Source organism: Oncorhynchus mykiss, chromosome 10, assembly GCF_013265735.2.
Source record: "Oncorhynchus mykiss isolate Arlee chromosome 10, USDA_OmykA_1.1, whole genome shotgun sequence".
Classification (NCBI taxonomy): Eukaryota; Metazoa; Chordata; class Actinopteri; order Salmoniformes; family Salmonidae; genus Oncorhynchus; species Oncorhynchus mykiss.
In genome coordinates, this window is record NC_048574.1 from 66538908 (window position 1) to 66561517 (window position 22610).

General features: G+C 48.4%; 1 protein-coding gene across 1 annotated transcript in view; it reads left to right on the forward strand.

The window, feature by feature from the left end:
• LOC110534508 (F-box/WD repeat-containing protein 7) overlaps positions 1-22610 on the forward strand; it is a 93870-nt gene that overhangs the window by 64793 nt on the left and 6467 nt on the right. The window contains 7 exon segments of the mRNA XM_021619390.2: positions 358-492; positions 5166-5289; positions 5542-5678; positions 7719-7832; positions 17855-18036; positions 18969-19194; positions 20806-21016. Coding sequence (XP_021475065.2) covers positions 358-492; positions 5166-5289; positions 5542-5678; positions 7719-7832; positions 17855-18036; positions 18969-19194; positions 20806-21016 — 1129 coding nt within the window.

The following is a 22610-nucleotide window of genomic DNA, read 5'->3' on the forward strand; positions in this document are numbered from 1 at the left end:
TCAGCAACGGGTGTGGCTGAAATAGCCAAATCCACTAATTTGAAGGGGTGTCCATATACTTTTGTATATATAGTGTATGCTTTGGCAAATATACACACTTCTACACCTATGCAAATTGGCTTCAAACACTTTTACATTCCACCACACTTCTAGCAAGCACCCTTGTATGCCAATTCAACGCAACAACACTAAAAACAACTTATTTTACTATCAAGTACCATCAACACAACCAACACATAAAGTCCTTTCCATGTACTTCTCTCCTGACCAGTCCTGTGTATTCCACAGCTGGAGTAGTGTACCATCGACACATCCCATCTAACCCTGCTCTCCCTCGTCCTCCTGTGTGTTTTTCAGAGCTGGAGTGGCCCAGAGAAGCTGATGGCGCTGGATGAGTTGATCGACAGCTGTGAGCCCACGCATGTCAAACACATGATGCAGGTCATTGAGCCGCAGTTCCAACGCGACTTCATCTCCCTGCTGCCCAAAGAGGTGACAACCCCTTTATAGTTCTTTCTAACCCCTCCTCCTCCCTCTCTCTTTCTAACCCCTTCTTCCTCAGGTCATTGAGCCGCAGTTCCAACGCTACTTCCTCTCCCTGCTGCCCTCTCTCGTTCTAACCCCTTCTTCCTCTCCCTGCTGCGCTCTCTCGTTCTAACCCCTTCTTCATCTCCCTGCTGCCCTCTCTCGTTCTAACCCCTTCTTCATCTCCCTGCTGCCCTCTCTCGTTCTAACCCCTTCTTCCTCTCTCTTTCTAACCCCTTCTTCCTCTCTCTCTTTCCAACCCCTTCTTCCTCTCTCTTTCTAACCCCTTCTTCCTCTCTCTTTCTAACCCCTTCTTCCTCTCTCTCTCTCTCTTTCTAACCCCTTCTTCCTCTCTCTTTCTAACCCCTTCTTCCTCTCTCTTTCTAACACCTTCTTCCTCTCTCTTTCTAACCCCTTCTTCCTCTCTCTTTCTAACCCCTTCTTCCTCTCTTTCTAACCCCATCTTCCTCTCTCTCTCTTTCTAACCCCATCTTCCTCTCTCTCTCTTTCTAACCCCATCTTCCTCTCTCTCTCTTTCTAACCCCATCTTCCTCTCTCTCTCTCTTTCTAACCCCATCTTCCTCTCTCTCTCTCTTTCTAACCCCATCTTCCTCTCTCTCTCTCTTTCTAACCCCATCTTCCTCTCTCTCTCTTTCTAACCCCATCTTCCTCTCTCTCTCTCTTTCTAACCCCATCTTCCTCTCTCTCTCTCTATCTTTCTAACCCCATCTTCCTCTCTCTCTCTCTCTCTTTCTAACCCCATCTTCCTCTCTCTCTCTTTTGAACCCCATCTTCCTCTCTCTCTCTTTCTAACCCCTTATTTCTCTCTCTCTCTTTCTAACCCCTTTCTCTCTCTCTCTCTTTCTAACCCCTTCTTCCTCTCTCTTTCTAACCCCTTCTTCCTCTCTCTTTCTAACCCCTTCTTCCTCTCTCTTTCTAACCCCTTCTTCCTCTCTCTTTCTAACCCCTTCTTCCTCTCTCTTTCTAACCCCTTCTTCCTCTCTCTTTCTAACCCCTTCTTCCTCTCTCTTTCTAACCCCTTCTTCCTCTCTCTTTCTAACCCCATCTTCCTCTCTCTCTCTTTCTAACCCCATCTTCCTCTCTCTCTCTTTCTAACCCCATCTTCCTCTCTCTCTCTTTCTAACCCCATCTTCCTCTCTCTCTCTTTCTAACCCCATCTTCCTCTCTCTCTCTTTCTAACCCCATCTTCCTCTCTCTCTCTTTCTAACCCCATCTTCCTCTCTCTCTCTCTTTCTAACCCCATCTTCCTCTTTCTCTCTCTTTCTAACCCCATCTTCCTCTCTCTCTCTTTCTAACCCCATCTTCCTTTCTCTCTCTCTCTCTCTTTCTAACCCCATCTTCCTCTCTCTCTCTCTCTTTCTAACCCCATCTTCCTCTCTCTCTCTTTTGAACCCCATCTTCCTCTCTCTCTTTCTAACCCCTTATTTCTCTCTCTCTCTTTCTAACCCCTTTCTCTCTCTCTCTCTTTCTAACCCCTTTCTCTCTCTCTCTTTCTAACCACTTTCTCTCTCTTTCTAACCCCTTTCTCTCTCTCTCTCTCTTTCTAACCCCTCTCTCTCTCTCTCTTTCTAACCCCTTTCTCTCTCTCTTTCTAACCCCTTTCTCTCTCTCTCTCTCTCTCTTTCTAACCCCTTTCTCTCTCTCTTTCTAACCCCTTTCTCTCTTTCTAACAACTTTCTCTCTCTCTCTCTCTCTCTCTCTCTCTCTCTCTCTCACCCGTTTCTCTCTCTCTCTCTCTCTTTCTAACCACTTTCTCTCTCTCTAACCCATTCTTTCTCTCTTTCTCTCTCTTTCTAACCCCTTCTTCCTTTATCTTTCTCTCTCTCTCTCTCTCTCTCTTTCTAACCACTTTCTCTCTCTCTCTCTCTAACCCATTCTCTCTCTTTCTAACCCCTTCTTCCTTTCTCTTTCTCTCTCTCTCTTTCTCTCTCTTTCCAACCCCTTCTTCCCCACTCTCTTTCTCTCTCTCTCTTTCTCTCTCTAACCCCTTCTTCCCCACTCTCTCCTCTCTCTTTCTAACCCCTTTCCCTCTTTCTAACCACTTTCTCTCTCTAACCCCTTTCTCTCTCTCTCTCTAACCCCTTTCTCTCTTTCTCTCTCTCTCTTTCTAACCCCTTTCTCTCTCTCTCTCTCTCTTTCTAACCCCTTTCTCTCTTTCTAACCCCTTTCTCTCTCTCTCTCTCTTTCTAACCCCTTTCTCTCTCTCTTTCTAACCCATTCTCTCTCTCTTTCTCTCCCTTTCTAACCCCTTCTTCCTTTATCTTTCTCTCTCTCTCTCTCTTTCTAACCCCTTCTTCCCCTCTCTCCTTCTTCCCCTCTTTCTCTCTCTCTCTTACTTCCCCTCTCTCTCTTTCTTTCTCTCTCTCTCTCTCTCTCTCTTTCTAACCCCTTCTTCCTCTCTCTTTCACTTTCTCTCTCTCTCTTTCTCTCTTTCTAACCCCTTCTTCCCCACTCTCTCCTCTCTCTTTCTCTTTCTCTCTCTTCTCTCTCTAACCCCTTCTTCCCCACTCTCTTTCTTTCTCTTTCGCTCTTTCTCTCTTTCTAACCCCTTCTTCCTTTATCTTTCTTTCTCTCTCTCTCTCTCTCGCTCTCTCTCTCTTTCTAACCCCTTTCTCTCTCTTTCTAACCCCTTCTTCCCCACTCTCTCCTCTCTCTTTCTAACCCCTTCTTCCCCTCTCTCTCTCTCTCTCTCCTCTCTCTTTCTAACCCCTTCTTCCCCTCTCTCTCTCTCTCTCTCTCCTCTCTCTTTCTAACACCTCTCTACCCACTTGCTTTTCTACCTCCTAAAGAAGTGAGAACCACCTAACTCCCCCAACTGCACTCTCCCATCCATCCCTGTTGCCCAAAGAGGTGAGAACTGAAAGCTCCCTGAGCTGTCTTATCTCCACTTAACTCATTGGAAAAAGCCTTAAAGGCACCTTTCGGTGGGTGTGTCACCCTTCGCTCAAACTGGGGACTAATAACACCGGGCCAATGTGTCTCTGTTCAGGACTCTACGGTCTCAGGGGATCTATCTTAAACAGCCTCCTGTCACTCCTCAGAGAGGTCCTTATCAGAGTGACTGTCTCAGTCTGGCACCTGCCTCCTGTCTGTCAGGTGTGAGGGAGGTCTGAACGGGGAGTGGAAGAGGGGAGAGAAAGGCAAGGTGTGGAATCATCTGTAATGGGGGAGTGAGTGAAGGGAGATGTGTGGGAAGTAGTCTGGAATGTTCCATAATGGTCTAAATAGCCTCCCCTCAGCTTGCTCCAGTGGCCAAGGCCCTTCAGACTGTTTGTTTAGCAGAGGTTGGAGCCTCAGGCAGCCTGTCCTGCTCCCTCTCACTGCCACCTTGTTTAGCAGAGGTTGGAGCCTCAGGCAGCCTGTCTTGCTCCCTCTCACTGCTACCTTGTTTAGCAGAGGTTGGAGCCTCAGACAGCCTGTCTTGCGCCCTCTCACTGTTACCTTGTTTAGCAGAGGTTGGAGCCTCAGACAGCCTGTCTTGCTCCCTCTCACTGCTACCTTGTTTAGCAGAGGTTGGAGCCTCAGACAGCCTGTCTTGCGCCCTCTCACTGTTACCTTGTTTAGCAGAGGTTGGAGCCTCAGACAGCCTGTCTTGCGCCCTCTCACTGTTACCTTGTTTAGCAGAGGTTGGAGCCTCAGACAGCCTGTCTTGCGCCCTCTCACTGTTACCTTGTTTAGCAGAGGTTGGAGCCTCAGGCAGCCTGTCTTGCTCCCTCTCACTGCTACCTTGTTTAGCAGAGGTTGGAGCCTCAGACAGCCTGTCTTGCTCTCTCTCACTGTTACCTTGTTTAGCAGAGGTTGGAGCCTCAGACAGCCTGTCTTGCGCCCTCTCACTGTTACCTTGTTTAGCAGAGGTTGGAGCCTCAGACAGCCTGTCTTGCTCCCTCTCACTGCTACCTTGTTTCTTCCCATTTTGCTGTTTCTGCTTTGCTTCCCATTTGTTCTCTCCTCTCTTTTTCTCTCTTTTCTCCTCTCGTTTCTCTTCTCTTTTCCCCTTCTCTTTTCTCTTCTCCTATCTTTTCTCCTCTCTTTTCTCATCTTTTCTCCTCTTTCTCTCCTCTCTTTTCGCTCTCTCCCTTTTCTCCTTCTCTCCTCTCTCCTCTTTTCTCCTCTCTCCTCTTTTCTCCTCTTTTCTGTCTCGTTTCTCTCGCTCTTTTTTTCTCTTTTTTTTCTCTTCTCTCGCTCTTTTCTCTTTTTTCTCTCCGTCTCTCAGGCTGGAGTGTGATAGGGTGTGGTAGGCACTAGGCAGAGTAAAGAATCAGCAACAGAACAAACCCTGGGGGCAGTTCAGTGGTATCCATATATGGATGAGACTGAGACACGTAGTAAGACGAAGACACCCTGTAGTACCCTGTTATGTAACCAACTCAATACACAATCAGGGGTTCTGCTGTGCTGCATCGATGAAACACTTTCAAACGCTCTCAATTGCTCTGGATCATCAATAATGGCTTGGGGATGAGGTATGTTTGAGTTGTAGAGCACGGGTATTTTAGGAGGTGTTGGGGTTGGTCAACTAGACCCAGACCACCCACTCAACCACGGCAACGCCCTTACGCTGTAAAATAACCTTCTCCTCTCTCTCTCTCCTTCCCTCCATCCTTCCTCTCCTCCGTCAGTTGGCCCTGTACGTGCTGTCGTTCCTTGAGCCCAAGGACCTGCTGCAGGCCGCTCAGACCTGTCGTTACTGGAGGATCCTGGCTGAGGACAACCTCCTCTGGAGGGAGAAGTGCCGGGAGGAGGGTCAGTCTAGACGCACTTAGCCAATAGGAATCACTGAACCGGTATACGGGCATGACAGGCACAAGCACTGGCCTGAAAGGAACAGGCTGAAGTAGTTTCAGACCATGATTGACACCAGCATTGACCAATATGATCAATGTTGAACAATGGTCAGGCTAGATTGACAATGGCCTGAGCAAACGGTAGATATTCTGCGTTCGGACGCAGTCTCGGACTGACACTGCTCCTCTCCTCTCATCTCTCCACAAGCAGGCATTGATGAGCCTCTAGCCTTCAAGAAGAGGAAAGTCACCAAGCCGGGCTTCACCCACAGCCCCTGGAAGTGTGCGTACATCAGGCAGCATAGGATAGACACCAACTGGAGGAGAGGAGACCTCCGATCACCCAAGGTAGACATTTTGTCTTTGCTTCCCTTTATTCTCAACATTTTATATAATTAAGCAATAAGGCACCTCGGGGGTTTGTGGTATACAGCCAATTTACCACGGCTTTGTGGTATATTGGCCATATACCACAAACCCTCAAGGTGCCTTATTGCTATTATAAACTGATTACCAATGTAAAAATGCATGTTTTGTCATACCCGTGGTATGCAGTCTGATATATCACAGCTGTCGGCCAATCAACATTTAGAGCTGAAACCACCCAGTTTATAATATAGATAATTCTATTTGCGTTCATCATTAGCCCACAGTATTTAACTCTGCTTCAGTTCTCAACTTTGGAGTTGGTGGTTTTGTATAAAACTTAGAATCTAAAGCCTTTCTTCGTTCCTTATTAGACGGTTTCATTATATCTTAACACTCCCTTGAGACTCGTATGGATTTTATATAAAGCGGCTTTGAATTAGATCAGGCGTCCAAGTTGATAAGGCTCTTATGTTGGGTTTTATTAGAAGCCATAGGTGGGTCAGTTCTCTAACTCTCCTAAAGAAGATTTTGGTAATGGCCGTTCTTATAGATATATATATTTTTATGGTAGTTCATCTCTAGAGCTCGACATGACCTCAATTCTACTTCTACATCAACCTGCTGTTTCTTGAGTGTTTCGGCCTCTCCTGTTTTCAGAGTTTAAATTGAGCTTGACTAGCAAGGGAGAGTGATCTTCCTAATATGCCTCGTATGGCTAATTTCAAAAGCCCTCGGGTCCTTTTGTGACGAGAAGGAATGGCTGACGTAACCGTGGTTACGGCGCTTGCCCTTCACACTCCGCCTGTAACGCGTTCTGTCATTCGCCGAGTCGGCAGTTCTGAGTTTAAACGCACATACACTCACAAGTCTTTTTTTTAACGGGGGTCTCTGTACACCTCGTGACATTTACTTCAAGTCTTTGATGTCTGGACAAATACAGCCTTGTCATTGTTCCTGTTTGGTTCTTGACATTTTTATCTTATTCTCCCTCACTCCGTCCTCTCCTTCTCCGCCGTATCCATCTCTCTTCCCGTTCTCTCCCCTCCCTCCCTCCCTCCCTCCCTCCCTCCCTCCCTCCCTCCCTCCCTCCCTCCCTCCCTCCCTGTCATCCATCTCTCTTCCCGTTCTCTCCTCTCCCTCCCTCCCTCCCTGTCATCCATCTCTCTTCCCGTTCTCTCCTCTCCATCCCTCCCTGTCATCCATCTCTCTTCCCGTTCTCTCCATCCCTCCCTCCCTCCCTCCCTGTCATCCATCTCTCTTCTCGTTCTCTCCTCTCCATCCCTCCCTGTCATCCATCTCTCTTCCCGTTCTCTCCATCCCTCCCTCCCTCCCTGTCATCCATCTCTCTTCCCGTTCTCTCCTCTCCCTCCCTCCCTCCCTGTCATCCATCTCTCTTCCCGTTCTCTCCTCTCCATCCCTCCCTGTCATCCATCTCTCTTCCCGTTCTCTCCTCTCCCTCCCTCCCTGTCATCCATCTCTCTTCCCGTTCTCTCCTCTCCCTCCCTCCCTGTCATCCATCTCTCTTCCCGTTCTCTCCTCTCCCTCCCTCCCTCCCTGTCATCCATCTCTCTTCCCGTTCTCTCCTCTCCATCCCTCCCTGTCATCCATCTCTCTTCCCGTTCTCTCCTCTCCATCCCTCCCTGTCATCCATCTCTCTTCTCGTTCTCTCCTCTCCCTCCCTCCCTCCCTGTCATCCATCTCTCTTCCCGTTCTCTCCTCTCCCTCCCTCCCTCCCTGTCATCCATCTCTCTTCCCGTTCTCTCCTCTCCATCCCTCCCTGTCATCCATCTCTCTTCCCGTTCTCTCCTCTCCCTCCCTCCCTGTCATCCATCTCTCTTCCCGTTCTCTCCTCTCCCTCCCTCCCTGTCATCCATCTCTCTTCCCGTTCTCTCCTCTCCATCCCTCCCTGTCATCCATCTCTCTTCCCGTTCTCGCCTCTCCATCCCTCCCTCCCTCCCTGTCATCCATCTCTCTCTCCTTCCCTCCCTCTTCTCCTCTCCATCCCTCCGTCCTCTCTAGGTGCTTAAGGGTCATGATGACCATGTCATCACCTGCCTCCAGTTCTGTGGTAACCGCATCGTCAGCGGCTCTGACGACAACTCGCTCAAGGTCTGGTCGGCTGTCACAGGAAAGGTACGACTGTCACTCATCCCTCGCTCTCCAACCCCCACATTGAAACTAGTCCAAACCTTTTTGACTACAGACTGTAGAAAATCGCCGTTGTCTCAGTTGTAGACTGGTATGGTGCTGATATGTAGATTGGTATGGTGCTGGTATGTAGATTGGTATGGTGCTGATATGTAGATTGGTATGGTGCTGATATGTAGACTGGTATGGTGCTGGTATGTAGATTGGTATGGTGCTGATATGTAGATTAGTATGGTTTGGTTCTGGAGATTATGAATAGGAGTTTAAAAAGTGATAGTGTCTCTAAGTCTCATTGGTTGTTCCATCCCACTGCATCTCAGTGTCATGTGGAATGCAATACACATTGTAATGAGTTCCTGTTCTGAAGGAACACATTACAGCTGGTCTATTTCTCATTACCGTCTCATTGATCTGTAATGAAGCATGTTAGCAGGAAGTCAATCCACATGCTATGGCAGCTCTTTAAATGACTTAGTGTGTCTTCACTCAATACCTCAGATTCATGATCAAGGGTTTGTATTGATTTTTGCATTTTAAGATTTACTCAAATGCAAAGGCTACAGTATACTGCATACTGGAGATTTTACACAAATGATACCGCTTGATGCGCCAGAATCTCCCTGAGACCCTGACCAGATTGCAATTGATTAGTGACATCATTCAACATTGGCACGTAACACCACCTGTCTTACAATTACTGCAGCATATTGTCTGGAATCCATTTTGTTCTCTCTTCCTCCTCCTGCATGTAGTTTTTGTCCCAAATGTCACCCTATTCTCTATGTGGTGCACTACTTTTGATGGGCCCTGGTCAAAAGTAGTGCACTACATAGGGGACAGGGTACCATTGGAGATTGAGCCTTAGCCATTGCGCGGACCTTGTGTTGCTGGTTTATAGGGTCTACTAAAATGGTGGCGTTGGTGTGGGCCTCGCTGAGAGAGGGAGAGCAAGAGGGATGGAGGTAGGGAGGCTCAGGGAGTATTGTAAATCACCTCTTCCCTGGTCTTCGCCGACTCCATTTTAACTGGAGCTCTTAATGACATTTCTCCTTTAGGACAAAGCTCTCTGGCTTTTTAAAGTGCAAGGAGAACGACTAAAGGGAAGGAACAACACGTTTCAGACGTTCTATCCTTGCATGGACAATTACAAATACACTCTGAATGCGTCAGTGGTGCCCAGGTGCATGAAACACTGAAACACTGAAAGTGTCATGCCTTATAGCAGAAAAGCTTCCTCCCTGTTGATTGCATTGGGCACTCAGCCAAGCAGTGATTATACAGTCTGTCGGTCTCTCTCAGCATTGTGCTGATGTGAACAGATCAGTACCAAGGGCATCTGATCGTGAAGCCATGCGGATTGTCTCTCTTCCCACCACCACCATTAGGGTAATGTCCATCCGGATGACTTGTAACTCTCAGGTTAATGCTGCAGTGACTTGCTCACACCATGCTGTGAAGACAGAGGTCAGAACAGGTGTGTGCGTGATTAGTCATCGTAACCCAGCAGGCTGGCCCGAGGCCACGTCCCACGATGCGCCTGGGCTGGATCCACCAAGACCGCCCCCACCCCTCCCTCCCTGCCGTGTGGTTGGTTGCCTTTTATGCCCCCAACCAGCTGTTCCTGTGCCAGATTTGTTCATTTCATTATGACAGTCGAGGTCAGAGCTGTAGAAAGGTGAGCTGATCCTAAATCAGTTTGAAAGAATCTAGAGACCATCTTCGCTTGGGCCAGGTGAGTTAGTTTGCTCTTGTTTGTTGAAGTCAGGACTGAAGTAATTTGAGCTGATCCTAGATCAGTCGTTAAAACCGCTGGTGGATAGATCTCCATTGCAAGAAGAGGAAAAAATAGATTTCCTTTATTTGCGCTCTCTCTCTCTCTTTTGCTCTCTCTTTTGCTCTCTCTTGCGCTCTCTTTTGCTCTCTCGCGCTCTTTTGCTCTCTCGCGCTCTTTTGCTCTCTCGCGCTCTTTTGCTCTCTTGCGCTCTCTCTCGCTCTCTTTTGCTCTCTCGCTCTCTCTCTCGCTCTCTCTTTTGCTCTCTCGCTCTCTCTTTTGCGCTCTCTTTTGCGCTCTCTTTTGCGCTCTCTTTTGCGCTCTCTTTTGCGCTCTCTTTTGCGCTCTCTTTTGCTCTCGCTCTCTTTTGCTCTCGCTCTCTTTTGCGCTCGCTCTCTCTTTTGCGCTCTTTTGCTCTCTCTTTTGCGCTCTTTTGCTCTCTCTTTTGCGCTCTTTTGCTCTCTCTTTTGCTCTCTCTTTTGCTCTCTCTTTTGCTCTCTCTTTTGCTCTCTCTTTTGCTCTCTCTTTTGCTCTCTCTTTTGCTCTCTTTTGCTCTCTCTTTTGCTCTCTCTTTTGCTCTCTCTTTTGCTCTCTCTTTTGCTCTCTCTTTTGCTCTCTCTTTTGCTCTCTTTTGCTCTCTCTTTTGCTCTCTCTTTTGCTCTCTCTTTTGCTCTCTCTTTTGCTCTCTCTTTTGCTCTCTCTTTTGCTCTCTCTTTTGCTCTCTCTTTTGCTCTCTCTTTTGCTCTCTCTTTTGCTCTCTCTTTTGCTCTCTCCTTTGCTCTCTCTTTTGCTCTCTTTTGCTCTCGCTCTCTTTTGCTCTCTCGCTCTCTTTTGCTCTCTCGCTCTCTTTTGCTCTTTTGCTCTCGCGCTCTCTTGCTCTCGCGCTCTCTTGCTCTCGCGCTCTCTTGCTCTCTCGCTCTCTCGCGCTCTCTCGCGCTCTCTCGCGCTCTTTTGCGCTCTTTTGCGCTCTCTCGCGCTCTCTCGCTCTCTCGCTCTCTTGCGCTCTCTCGCTCTCTTGCGCACTCTCGCTCTCTTGCGCTCTCTCGCTCTCTTTTGCTCTCTTGCTCTCTCTCTCGCTCTCTCTTTTGCTCTCTCTTTTGCTCTCTCTTTTGCTCTCTCTTTTGCGCTCTCTTTTGCGCTCTCTTTTGCGCTCTCTTTTGCGCTCTCTTTTGCGCTCTCTTTTGCGCTCTCTTTTGCGCTCTCTTTTGCGCTCTCTTTTGCGCTCTCTTTTGCGCTCTCTTTTGCGCTCTCTTTTGCGCTCTCTTTTGCGCTCTCTTTTGCGCTCTCTTTTGCGCTCTCTTTTGCTCTCTCTTGCTCTCTCTTTTGCTCTCTCTTTTGCTCTCTCTTTTGCTCTCTCTTTTGCTCTCTCTTTTGCTCTCTCTTTTGCTCTCTCTTTTGCTCTCTCTTTTGCTCTCTTTTGCGCTCTCTTTTGCGCTCTCGCTCTCTCTTTTGCGCTCTCGCTCTCTCTTTTGCTCTCTTGCTCTCTCGCTCTCTCTTTTGCTCTCTCTTTTGTGCTCTCTTTTGCGCTCTCTTTTGCACTCTCTTTTGCTCTCGCTCTCTCTTTTGCACTCTCTTTTGCTCTCGCTCTCTCTTTTGCTCTCTTTTGCTCGCTCTTTTGCTCTCTTTTGCTCGCTCTTTTGCTCTCTCGCGCTCGCTCTTTTGCTCTCTCGCGCTCGCTCTTTTGCTCTCTCGCGCTCGCTCTTTTGCTCTCTCGCGCTCGCTCTTTTGCTCTCTCGCGCTCGCTCTTTTGCTCTCTCGCGCTCGCTCTTTTGCTCTCTCGCGCTCGCTCTTTTGCTCTCTTTTGCTCTCTTTTGCTCTCTCTTTTGCTCTCTCTTTTGCGTTCTCTTTTGCGCTCTCGCTCTCTTTTGCGCGCTCGCTCTCGCTCTCTTTTGCGCTCTCGCTCTCTTTTGCGCTCTCGCTCTCTTTTGCGCTCTCGCTCTTTTGCGCTCTCGCTCTCTTTTGCTCGCTCTTTTGCCCGCTCTTTCGCTCTCTCGCGCTCGCTCTCTCGCGCTCGCTCTTTCGCTCTCTCGCGCTCGCTATTTCGCTCTCTCGCGCTCGCTCTCTTTTGCTCTCTCGCGCTCGCTCTCTTTCGCTCTCTCGCGCTCGCTCTTTCGCTCTCTCGCGCTCGCTCTCTTTCGCTCTCTCGCGTTCGCTCTCTTTCGCTCTCTCGCGCTCGCTCTCTTTCGCTCTCTCGCCCTCGCTCTCTTTCGCTCTCTCGCCCTCGCTCTCTTTCGCTCTCTCGCCCTCGCTCTCTTTCGCTCTCTGCAGTGCCCTTATATTCACCATCAATCATCTCTAGCTGTGACAAGCCAGGCTTGTTTTGACCTGACCCCTGGATGACCCCTGCCAGGGAATAATCCAGTGCTGCTACTGCATTCTTCTTCCTGATCCTGCTTCTGTTTCCACAGCAAATAGCCAAAATATCTGCCTGGCTGCCAGACAGGACTGTAGCTTCTCTCTTTTTACTCTCTCTTTCCCTTTATTTACAGATTGTCTGACCTTGGGTTGTGGGTGTTCTTATTTATTCATACGTGTGTTATGCCTGTGTGTGGGAGTACGTGTGTGTGGGAGTACGTGTGTGTGGGAGTACGTGTGTGTGGGAGTACGTGTGTGTGGGAGTACGTGTGTGTGGGAGTACGTGTGTGTGGGAGTGCGTGTGTGTGGGAGTGTGTGTGTGTGTTATGCCTGTGTGTGGGAGTATGTGTGTGTGTGTGTTATGCCTGTGTGTGGGAGTATGTGTGTGTGTTATGCCTGTGTGTGGGAGTATGTGTGTGTGTTATGCCTGTGTGTGGGAGTACGTGTGTGTGTGTTATGCCTGTGTGTGGGAGTACATGTGTGTGTGTGTGTTATGCCTGTGTGTGGGAGTCCATGTGTGTGTGTGCTCGCTTTGTGTGTTTCCTTCTACATTGGCGTTCCACTCCAAGTCCCAGCTTAAGTGGCGTAAACCTTCAGACTCACAGGAGCTCAGAGAAGCCTATTCCTGCCCAGCTTTCAGCAGCTAACATTCAGACTAAGGGCTTATTCACCACTGGATCAATAGGAGATCGAGAGAAACCCACGCTTGAAAATGGACCTTGAAAGACATGCATTTCAGTCTTTCAAGTGATGTATCAATGCCAGGTGCTACTTTGAGGAGGTCTAAGTTTTCTCTCTTCCGTTGTCGTTTTACTGGGATATTACAGAGAGACAATGTTGACTCCCTCTCTAGACTGGCCTCCATATCTTTGTATTTTTTTAGTTCTGTTGTCCTTCAGCTGCGGCCCACAAGGTCTCGGTCCGGACTCTCTCTGTTTGGTTTGGGGACGCTTTTATTTTGATAAAGATGAGCTGGAACAGACAGGAATGTCACAACCCGGGTGCTTTGAATTCCTCTGTCCCAAAGAGGATGTGCAGTCTGAATATGACTTCATTATCCCAGCCACTGGATTCAGTGATTAGACCAAGCTTGTGTCCAAAATGGCACCCTATTCCGTATATAGTGCACTACTTTTGGCGAGGGTTCTGTCCCTGACCGGTAGAGAGGGGAGTAGTCAAGTGAATTAAATATTCTGCTGAACATGTTCTAATGTAGAGAACAAACACAGTGCAAATCCTACTGTTTAGAACGAATGTGATGGACCTCCTATTCCTTTTATGGCATGTTCAGCCCCCCAGTTGCATTTCTCAAAGTAGCACCTGGCATTGATACATCACTTGGAACAAAATGGAACAAGGCACGTGTCTGGTGCTGTCGTGTCCTCCATAGATTTTCCCTGTTAGACATGGCTCGCATGTACAACGTATCCCATCCAGCAACATTTACCATTTAATTTCCATCGTGCGTCACAGCAGACATTCTTCAGATCAGATAATGGATCTTCCACTGGAATTTAGCCTTTCATGTCGCCAATGAAAGATTCCATCATTATCTAAGACTAGGATTGTTATTCTTGTCCTTTAGATACCAGAGGGGTTTCTCTCTCACTCCGTCAGTACTATCATACAGTATGGGAGTGATTCAGGACACCCCACTGTGAGCAATCAAGACATGATTGCACCAGCAGATTACTCTACAAACGCTTCCTTGACTCATCTCCTTGAGAGACTGGCTTGCGTCCCGAATGGCACCCTATGCCCTTTATCGCGCACTACTCTTGACCAGGGCCCACCGTAGGGCACGATAAAGAGCATAGGGTGCCATTTGGGAAGCACAAACCTGGAATTCCGCATTGCTCTGCGGTTAAGTGAGATAACAGGATGCCATTGGAGTTCTGTTAAAAGCGTTTGCTTTGAGACTGAAGAAGAGGAGGCTAGAAACCACAATGCTGTGAAATGATGGTCCGGTCTTAGAGGGAGAGCTGCTTCGGTTTGGCTTCATTGTTTTTTTTTACATATTAGCATTTTGTTTACTGCAGCCCCAGACTTTAAATTGCCGGTTAGTTTTCCTCAGTCTGCCTGTCTTCAGTAGCCTCCTCAGTCTGCCTGTCTTCAGTAGCCTAGCGATCGGATGTTGTCGTGGAATATGGTGCTGGCTGCTGAGTCCGTCTGAGGCCTGCACCTTTGTCTTTGCTGCCCTTCGCTTTCAATAAGAGCTGTCAAGCTTCGATCTACACACACGGTACACACACACTGTACACGCAGCCAGTGCTTCAAAGGCTGTCTGTCTGTGTGCTGGAGCAGTGAAAGTCCTTGTGCCCGTCAACAGACAACTCTGCTGCCTGTCACACACACTCCGCTGCCTGTCAGTCTGATCTGAAATGGCAGGCAAACAGCCTGGCAGGCAGGCAGATTCCCTCTATTACAGAGAGGAAAGGCATCTTCTGTTATCCCAGATGCTACACACACACACACACTCTAGCTGTGTATTCCTGGGTCACCTTCACCTCAGATGATAACATGAGGAGCTCCAGACATAACTTATTGAGTGTATGCCTCATAATGAGGCCATTGATCTCCTTGTATATGAGAACTACATCTATTGAACTGAAACAACACATTCCATGTTTATTTGATTGAAATCTAAATGGATTATTCTGGTTGGGGTTATGTCTCATCTTTGTCGACTGTGTTTTGACATGTGTGTCGTTGTGAGAGACTGTTAGCCTATGTTATTATGTTCATACTAATCGGCGTATCCAGACCTGGCATGTCCCCACAAGCTAGATGTGGAATCACAGCTGAGAGCGTGACTAACATGGATCAACGCCAGGTCTGTGTTGACCGTCAAACAGAAACTTCTGAGGCCGTATCATCAAGACCCAGGAATGCATGCGGAGGTCTTATCACGTAGAGTTTACACCCTTCTCCTGTGTCACGGGGCCATTTGCACAGTGCTGGGAAAACCTTGTTCTCTCAGTTTATTCACTTTATCTCTCCCTCATTGTCCTTTCAAGGACATCTCTCTTTTTCATTCTCTCCCTCCCTCTACTGCTCCTTCTCTCTCCCTCCCTCTACTGCTCCTTCTCTCTCCCTCACTCTACTGCTCCTTCTCTCTCCCTCACTCTACTGCTCCTTCTCTCTCCCTCACTCTACTGCTCCTTCTCTCTCCCTCACTCTACTGCTCCTTCTCTCTCCCTCACTCTACTGCTCCTTCTCTCTCCCTCACTCTACTGCTCCTTCTCTCTCCCTCACTCTACTGCTCCTTCTCTCTCCCTCACTCTACTGCTCCTTCTCTCTCCCTCACTCTACTGCTCCTTCTCTCTCCCTCACTCTACTGCTCCTTCTCTCTCCCTCACTCTACTGCTCCTTCTCTCTCCCTAACTCTACTGCTCCTTCTCTCTCCCTAACTCTACTGCTCCTTCTGTCTCCCTCCCTCTACTGCTCCTTCTCTCTCCCTCCCTCTACTGCTCCTTCTGTCTCCCTCCCTCTACTGCTCCTTCTCTCTCCCTCCCTCTACTGCTCCTTCTCTCTCCCTCCCCCACCCTATCTCCCTCCCCCACTCTCTCTGTACCTCTGAGTCATAATGAGATCTTGGGTAACCACCAGGTCTGTTCAAATGCAGGCTGCAGCAAGAAAACACCTCTGTAAACATTCCTCTCCAGCATAAAGGCTCCTTACATCTGACCTCTGCTGGGCTGTGAGCTCTGTCTGATAAACACAACAAGGTCTGCAAACTGGCCTCGTCTGAGTTTCCCGCTAACGTTGTCTAGCCTCGTATATATGTGACCATCTTGTTATTTTGCACTGTGCAGCTTTCTCATAGCCTTGTAATAGACCCTGTTTGTTTATCTCCCGGGGCTAGCGGGCTAGCCTTTTACCTTCAGTTAGCATCACCTGTCTGTTGGCATCCTCGCTCAGTCAGTCAGCCGACCTGGTTTTGTCTTTTTGTTTTGTGTTCTGAAGACTGCGTTCTGGGAAAGGTGACCATTATGGGAAGGAGACAACTGTCAGCAGGCACAGTAGAAAAACAAAATGGTCTCCCCAATTGAAAGATAACTGTGGGGAAGAGCAATACAGGGTACTTTTCCAACATTTTAACGCCAAGGATCAAAGGATTCAGGAAGGAAGTGTAATGCAAAAATAGAGCACTTGATCAAACCCTTGGTCTTCAAACCAGCCCCTAACAGGCCCTCGAGGAAGAATGCCTAATCTTCCTCTGAGACGCAGAGAGATGCCTCTTCATATTTGTTCAACAAAGGCAGATAAATAGACACCTAAGCCTCCACTTCCAGGGGTCCTTCTCTCCTTGACTCTGAAGTAGGCTGTAATCACCCGAGAGCAGGGGAGAAAGCTTCCACGTTCTTGGAACCCGAATGTCAGAACCCTGGGCTTGTTTTGCTTGGGAGTCCATCACCCTGGTAACAGACTTGCTGTGTGTTGAGTACTTTGACTCAGGACAGTGGTTTGATGTGATGCACTCAAAAAGATGTATACATATAATACTGATCTCATTCAATGCATTCATGACCACAACCTGGTACTATGTTGACAGCTGAACGAACAACATGCCAAGAACCTCCACTGTATTTTACCCACTATTTATTTGACCGTTAGATGGTGACCAACTCGCTCAGTCGCAGCAGAAGCTTTCATCTCATTATATCCTGCTTGGAACCATTACTAATTACCCCCCCCCCCCCTCCTCCTCTTCCAACAATATAATCGTTATGAAGCTGAGCAAATGGAGGCCTGACTGCAGTTAGATGGATCAAATAAATAGCTTGTGACATTGGCGAGAAAAGGTTACGTCCCAAAGTTAATGAAGCGTCCCTGTTTATCACAGGAGAGCAAGGGAGATGGATGGAGAGTGGAACTGAGATGGGAGAGTGAGAGAGAGAGACTGCAGTTACACCCAACTCACTCACCTCAATAAAACCCCTGCCCCCCGCCTTGCCTTGACGGTCGCTGGACGCTCACCACTTTATCAGCTTCAGTCAGGAGGTCACGTGTTTTACACCCTCCACGACACGTCCCGGCGCGGATCATAACGCCCCCGGAACAGACTGGTTCCTCCGGTTTACCATCCCCAAAAATCTAATTCAATTCGAGGGATAATTACATTTAGGGGGATAATGTCTATGGAGGCCGTTACAAATTGAAAATAATAGATTGGAAAGATTTCTTTAATCACTGTACTGTAATCAATAGCTAATCTAGCTTTGCAAATTAGGAAGAATGGGTCTTTTTTTTTTTTTTTTTTGCGAAGGCTTTGTCACCACCTGTACTCCAGACCTGGGTTCAAATGCTATTTGAAACCTTTCAAATACTTAGTGGTTGCTCGAGTCTGCCTGGCGTGTCAGATGGTCTGGTTTTGCACGTTTCCGGCTAATGTGTTGGTTAGATTGCACCAGCGAAGCCCAATAAAGCCCAGAGAAAGTATTTGAACCCCAGGACTTCCATCTTCTTGGAACAGCAGAAGGAAATGGCTCCTCATTCAACTGTAGATGAGTGTAAAGCAATTCCCTTAGACGGAGGAAAGGTCAATATAATACATTTTATCCCCCCTGTGCTGCAGTTACATGTGGATTGACTTGACTAAAGGTTTTTAGGAAAGGTCAGATCCATTTAAATTCACTTTGTTATACCTTCTGAATGGAACGTGATCTCAGCCTGATATCCTGTCTTCAACTCGACTTCCATCCAATCATCGGAGGGTCAATCTCAACCTTGAGCGAAATGATTTTCTTTCATTTCTTCGAAACTCGTAAGAGATGTCAATATGTCATAGTGTGGCGTATGCATAATGAGGTGTGTTTTCTGTTTGTCATTGTTAAGCATCTAGACTGAGACATCTTCTCTCTCTCCGGTCTATCTGCAGTGTCTGAGGACGTTGGTGGGCCACACGGGGGGCGTGTGGTCGTCCCAGATGAGGGACAACATCATCATCAGCGGCTCCACCGACCGGACGCTGAAGGTCTGGAACGCGGAGACGGGCGACTGTATCCACACCCTGTACGGGCATACCTCAACGGTGCGCTGTATGCACCTGCACGAGAAAACGTATGTACTGACTGACTGTTTACCCAACAGGTTGTGATCTTTCAGATGGACCAGTAGTTGTCCGACACCAGTTGACAAACATACTCTATTCTATTCCTGGTATCAAAACAGCATGTATTACAAGCATACCAGGCAGTTAAAGAACACATCAGTGGAACTCTACAACATGCCAATGTGCCTCATGAAGTGTACTTAGGGTCTCATAGGGACTGAATAGAACCCTGAATAGAACCAAAGTGGCCATCTCCTCTCTAGTGCTCTTCCTGCCTCGGGGCCGATGAGGTTTTGTGTACCATTTAGATTACTCACTCAGAGGAAGTGAAGGGCCTCTGCCGGCTGCAGGGCTTGACAGTGGAAGAACGGTGATTTCCATCTTTGTCGGTGCTGGATGCCGGAAGCCATTTTGTAACTTATGGTGTACGCCTCCCAATTCTTTATGAACCTGTTTTTCCGCTTTCTGTGCCGGAGGGGTTGCAGGTTTAGGAGGGGTGGGTATTGTGTCCTTGGGGTTTTCTGTACGTTCATGTACCGGCATGATGATGGCCTTGAGAAGGAGAATGAGAAGGCTCCAATCTGATTTATGTATTTCCTGTTTTGCTTTCATCAACTGTCATCATGGGAATGAGGGCTAGAGGTCAACCTATTGAATTAACTGCCAGTAAATCACGACCATGAAGGACACGTGTCTGCAAGGCCCTGGAAAAAACACCATTAAGTTTGTCAAGATTCCCATCAAAGCTGTCATGAACTGTGGTAAACATGAAAGAAATTGCCTTGATCCAAATGAATCCAATCTAACCAGTGGATTTGAGCCAAAAACACTCCGCCTGTAATTCTCAGACATTCAGCCTGCTTTAGATTTGATAAAGTCCTGCAAGAATAGACTAGTGTTTTGAATGTCTCGTCAATCCGTCTCCTCTTTCTTCTCCCAGGGTGGTGAGTGGTTCTCGCGACGCCACGCTGCGCGTGTGGAACGTGGAGACGGGCCAGTGTTTACACGTCCTCATGGGCCACGTGGCGGCGGTGCGCTGCGTCCAGTACGACGGCCGCAGGGTGGTCAGCGGGGCCTACGACTTCATGGTCAAGGTCTGGGACCCCGAGACTGAGACCTGCCTCCACACGCTGCAGGGCCACACCAACAGAGTCTACTCACTACAGGTCTGTGTACACGCGCTGTCTCGTATTTATTTACATTACAGTCATCTAGCAGACGCTCTTATCCAGAGAACACTTATAGGAGCAATTAGGGTTAAGTGCCTTGCTCAAGGGCCACATCGGCATACGTTTCACCTAGTTGGCTCTGGGAATTGAACCAGCAACCTTTCAGTTACTGGCCCAACGCTCTTAACCGCTAGGCTACCTGCCGCACACGCTCACTAACACTCATACGCACCACAGAGTCCATCATGTGATTGTCTGAATTTGTATAGTGACTTAGTCTATTGGATTTTAATCTGCAGTCCTCCAAGTGAAACGTGTACTTAAACTGTGCATTTAGACTGTGCAAAATCAAGCCCTTCTCATCAAAGAGCACCCCGCCCCGTCCTTTTATGTCCTACTATTTGGCAGCCCTCTAGGAATAAAACACGAAACGAATCAATTTAACACGCCGTCATAGAAGTCCTCTACTCAAATCAAATCCCTTCATATATCCACTGTACAGTTTGGTGTGAATTATAATAATCTCTTTTGAAAGTGTACAACAGGGTCCCATCTGGTTCATACAGTGCCTAACGCGTCCATAAAACAAGAACGATAGACCTCGGAGTACTTAGAGAACCCAGAGCCCTTTAAAACAGTGTTTCCAGTTGGTGCTTTGAACCGCCATTCCACAATATGATAAGGTGGTTGCCATGTGAACCACACTGGTTGGGAAAGAACCGCAACAAAATAGTCCCACTGTCTGTTGTATCCAAGGCAGCAGAGCAGCAGTACGGTGGGTTTTTCTCAACCCCTTCTCTTTCTACGTTGCAGTAACATTATATAAACAGAACATTGGTGTGAGTCTGGTTCACACACACACACACACACACACACACAGCAGTAGTAGTGTTAAAAGGTTAATGGATTCCTCTGCCTCGTGTCCTCGAAGATGTCCTCTCCCTTTACGTCTATCTCGCTCTCTCTCACTCTCTCTCGCTCTCTCTCTCGCTCTTTCTCTCTCTCGCTCTCTGTGTGATGACGGAGCAGTTTAGAGCCACAACTATCACCTTCAGAGAGAGAGGCTGCATCCCAAATGGCTCCCTTTCCCCTTTATAGTGCACTGCTTTAGACCAGGCTCAAAGGTAGTTCATCTGAATAGGGAATAGGAGAGAGAGGTTTACTGTTCAGATGGACAGATGCCCTCCACTCTATACACTATATGTGACACTGACTTTGAAAAAGCTGTACAAATCTATACTATTAATTAGATCTAATCAATTAATGTGATATTATATGAATGCTAATTAATTGAATATTATCTAGAAAAGCCTTATTTGACTCCGATTCATCAGACACATCCGATCTGAATTCCAATGTGGAATTCATAATTTTCCACTACATTTTATTGTAATATATAACTGGATCGTCCTCTTTCCTCCTCTGTTTGGTTTGCTCTTTGGGTTCTGTCCCAGGGTACTGTAAAGTCTCTCTGATAACTGCTGATTGAAAAAGGGCTTCATGAATACATTGTATTGATTGATTCCACGCTAGAATAGAAATGACTGGAATCTGTTGGTGTCAAACGGAATGAATCGCAATAACTGGATCATCCTTCCACCCCTCCAGTTTGATGGGATCCACGTGGTGAGTGGTAGCCTGGACACGTCTATCCGGGTGTGGGATGTGGAGACGGGTAACTGCATCCACACTCTGACGGGTCACCAGTCCCTCACCAGCGGCATGGAGCTCAAAGACAACATCCTGGTCTCGGGCAACGCCGACTCCACCGTCAAGATCTGGGACATCAAGACGGGACAGTGCCTGCAGACGTTGCAAGGTGAGTCTTCGTCCTTCCCACACACACACACGTAGTGCCTGCAGACGTTGCAAGGTGAGTCTTCGTCCTTCCCACACACACACGTAGTGCCTGCAGACGTTGCAAGGTGAGTCTTCGTCCTTCCCACACACACACGTAGTGCCTGGAGACGTTGCAAGGTGAGTCTTCGTCCTTCCCACACACACGTAGTCCCACACACACACACACACACACACGTAGTGCCTACAGACGTTGCAAGGTGAGTCTTTGTCCTTCCCACACACACACACGTAGTGCCTGGAGACGTTGCAAGGTGAGTCTTCGTCCTTCCCACACACACACACGTAGTCCCACACACACACACGTAGTCCCACACACACACGTAGTGCCTGCAGACGTTGCAAGGTGAGTCTTCGTCCTTCCCACACACACACACGTAGTCCCACACACACACACACACGTAGTCCCACACACACACGTAGTGCCTGCAGACGTTGCGAGGTGAGTCTTCGTCCTTCCCACACACACACACGTAGTCCCACACACACACACGTAGTCCCACACACACACACACACGTAGTCCCACACACACACGTAGTGCCTGCAGACGTTGCAAGGTGAGTCTTCGTCCTTCCCACACACACACACGTAGTCCCACACACACACACACGTAGTCCCACACACACACGTAGTGCCTGCAGACATTGCAAGGTGAGTCTTCGTCCTTCCCACACACACACACGTAGTCCCACACACACACACGTAGTCCCACACACACACACACACGTAGTCCCACACACACACGTAGTGCCTGCAGACGTTGCAAGGTGAGTCTTTGTCCTTCCCACACACACACACACGTAGTGCCTGCAGACGTTGCAAGGTGAGTCTTCGTCCTTCCCACACACAAACGTAGTGCCTGGAGACGTTGCAAGGTGAGTCTTCGTCCTTCCCACACACACACACGTAGTCCCACACACACACACGTAGTCCCACACACACACACACACGTAGTCCCACACACACACGTAGTGCCTGCAGACGTTGCAAGGTGAGTCTTCGTCCTTCCCACACACACACACGTAGTCCCACACACACACACACGTAGTCCCACACACACACGTAGTGCCTGCAGACGTTGCAAGGTGAGTCTTCGTCCTTCCCACACACACACACGTAGTCCCACACACACACGTAGTCCCACACACACACACACACGTAGTCCCACACACACACGTAGTGCCTGCAGACGTTGCAAGGTGAGTCTTCGTCCTTCCCACACACACACGTAGTCCCACACACACACACACGTAGTCCCACACACACACGTAGTGCCTGCAGACATTGCAAGGTGAGTCTTCGTCCTTCCCACACACACACACGTAGTCCCACACACACACACACACGTAGTCCCACACACACACGTAGTGCCTGCAGACGTTGCAAGGTGAGTCTTTGTCCTTCCCACACACACACACACGTAGTGCCTGCAGACGTTGCAAGGTGAGTCTTCGTCCTTCCCACACACAAACGTAGTGCCTGGAGACGTTGCAAGGTGAGTCTTCGTCCTTCCCACACACACACACGTAGTCCCACACACACACACGTAGTCCCA